Consider the following 2,873-nt stretch of genomic DNA (forward strand, 5'->3'; position numbering starts at 1 on the left):
CCCAATCACCTTCAAGCAAGGTTTGAATTTTTTAAATTGTATTTTGGCCCCAAAATTTTAGATAAAAACTTTGTTAGAAGTTTGTAATTTTAATATTACGATACTAGGTACTAATATAGTATTTATTATTGTGTTATACATAAATAATATTGTGTTGATCGGAAAAAAAAAAGTCGCGGGAAAAAGTTCAAAAAATCAACATTGTTAACCAACAATCCAATATCGGTGAACGACGTAAAAAACAATATTAAGAAATGTGAATGCCAAAAAAAAAAGGTTTAAACAAAATCAAGGGCGGTCAACGGTCGGCGTTAATGGTGGTAAAAATCGGGGTCGTTTGTCAAAATTGATTAAATGATGATATTGAGGTTAAATTATAGTTGAATAAAATTTTAGGGGTTTTTAGAATATTTTAAGAGAATGCAGGGGTCTGAGTGCAATTTTCTCAATGAAAAATCCCAACTTCAGCCATAATTCAACAATTATAGAATATTCGTCACGGTTTACATATTATTCTACACCACATATCAGTGTTGGTCTCACTTGCAGAATATTATTCTCCTAATACTTCATCATTCTGACATCGTTCTCTTTTTTGTGAATCGTGTAGTATTCTTACAACTACTCTGCCACAAGGTTTTCATGCACATTATTTTTTACAATACTTTACATACATGTATGTGTTACATGTGATTATAATCCGTGCGACAGAGTATGTTGTTTAATAATTACTTGCATATTGTGTACGTAACTGTTTTTTTTTTTTTTTTTTTTTATAATATTCGAGTATAGGAATTAAAGACTTTTTGCATCTAGATTATAAATTGTAATGTAATTAATATTAAGTAACATATGTAGATCACGTTTTGTGGTCATCTCTTAATCTTTTATTATGCTATTTACCTGGCTAATAAACTTTTGATTGTATTCATAATATTTATGCTATTACACGATAATCCCATCTATTTATGTTGTTCGTGTTTACATATTTTTCCGTATTTTTTCATTGTACGTTTCTGTTACGTATAAAATTTTATTACATTTATTTACATGTACAAATGTCAAGGCATGTAGATATTATTCATATAAGATCTATGTATTTACATACATAGATCTTAAATATGTTTTAATTATTTATATGAAACATTTTTTTATATGAAAGTCACACGATTTCATATGCATATAAGTGCAATCATATATTTTTTTTCTTCACAATCGTATATTTACTTTTCTTTACTAATTGAATCTTTACCAAAATCTAAATATTCCAAATATACACCATGGGATGTCAATATTATTGCTATTTTCCAATAGCTTAGGCCGGCCCGAACATCTATGGCAAAGTTGTTTGTTGGATTTGGGGAGGGTATTGCTTACAAACAAGAACGGCTTCATAATAATTCAGGTATTGCAATATGTTTAGCACGTTAATAAATTAGATTTTAAATATAACTCAATTCTTTTAATATTGTTTCTTTAAGTTTTGAACTAAATGCACATATTGTATCCAATTTTTTTGTAGATTTATCGATAACGGATGAAAGCTTCATGAACTATCCTCTTACCGAAATAGATAAAATATTGTTAAACAATCGTATGATTCTACGTAATTACGCGCCCATGCCGGTTCGAATCGAATTTGCGGTGGAGGACATAGTAAACCTATTGGTCTTAGATGAACTAGATAACGACCGGATTCAAAATGGGTCGAGAACTTCAACGGTGTCTTGTTTCCATTAGAGACGAGTAAAGAAAATTTTATGATATAGTCATGGATGTTGTATCCAAGGACCGTGGTGGAATGTTCTTTCTATATGGCAATGGTGGAACGAGAAATTCGTTTCTCTAGAAAACTCTTACGACCGCAGTGCGTTCCAAGAGAGAGATTGTAATTAATGTTGCATTGAGTAGTATAACATAACTATTGCTCCCCAGTGGAAGAACAACTCATTCTTGATTTGGACAACCCATAAATGTACACGAGACTTCCACCTGCAGCACATCGCAACAAAGTTGACAAGAGGAGTTGCTTATTAGGGCAAAGCTCATTATATGGGATTAGGCCCCTATGATGCATAGATACTGTTTTGAAGGGTTTGGCAAGACAATGAAGTCAATATTACAGGTAGACAAACCGTTTGGTCGCAAGGTGGTTGTTCTTGGAGACAATTTTAGGCATATTTTACCAGTTGTACTAAAAGCATCAACGCAGGACATAACACATGCTACGATCAACTCCTCTCATCTGTGGAATTTCTTCCGTGTCATGAAGTTGAATAAGAACATGAGTTCATATTATGCTCCCTCTAACGTGGATGAGGTAAGAGAATTTGGAGACTGGATACTGAAGGTTGGTAATGGGGATGTTGGGGAACAAAATGATGGTGAAGCTTCGCTAGAGATTCCCGAGGGAATGCTGATTGGTGATTATGAAGATCCATTCAGAGACCTACTGATCTTCGTTTATCTGGATTTGTTGAGTAACATGTATGATCTAGATTATTTTCAAGAGAGGGCAATTCTTGCACCAACTAATGAATGCATCGAGTCTGTGAACGATCACTTAATGTCTCTCCTTCCAGGACAGGAGAAGTTGTACCTGAGCTCATATAGTATGTGTAAGGACGAGCAAACAACAGAGGATAATGCATAAATTTATTCGACTGAATTCTTCAACACAATAAGATGCTCCGGAGTTCCTTCTCATGCATAAAAGTTCAAGGTCGATACACCAATTATGCTAATAAGAAACACTGATCAAGCTAGAGGATTGTGCAACAGGACCAGACTTCAAATTATTAGAACCGGCAATCCGTTCTGAATTGAAAAAAAATTCCGGTAAAAATATTGGTGGCATGGTGTTCGCTCCTCGG

General features: G+C 33.6%; 1 protein-coding gene across 1 annotated transcript; it reads left to right on the forward strand.

The window, feature by feature from the left end:
• Window positions 1-2,107: 2,107 nt before the first annotated feature.
• LOC148765874 (uncharacterized) lies at window positions 2,108-2,653 on the forward strand. The gene has a single exon (XM_088812394.1). It carries the CDS (start codon window positions 2,108-2,110, stop codon window positions 2,651-2,653), a length of 546 nt encoding a protein of 181 aa, XP_088668520.1.
• Window positions 2,654-2,873: the final 220 nt, after the last annotated feature.

This window comes from Erythranthe guttata, chromosome 13 (assembly GCF_056151865.1).
Source record: "Erythranthe guttata isolate IM_541 chromosome 13, IM_541, whole genome shotgun sequence".
Taxonomy (NCBI): domain Eukaryota; kingdom Viridiplantae; phylum Streptophyta; class Magnoliopsida; order Lamiales; family Phrymaceae; genus Erythranthe; species Erythranthe guttata.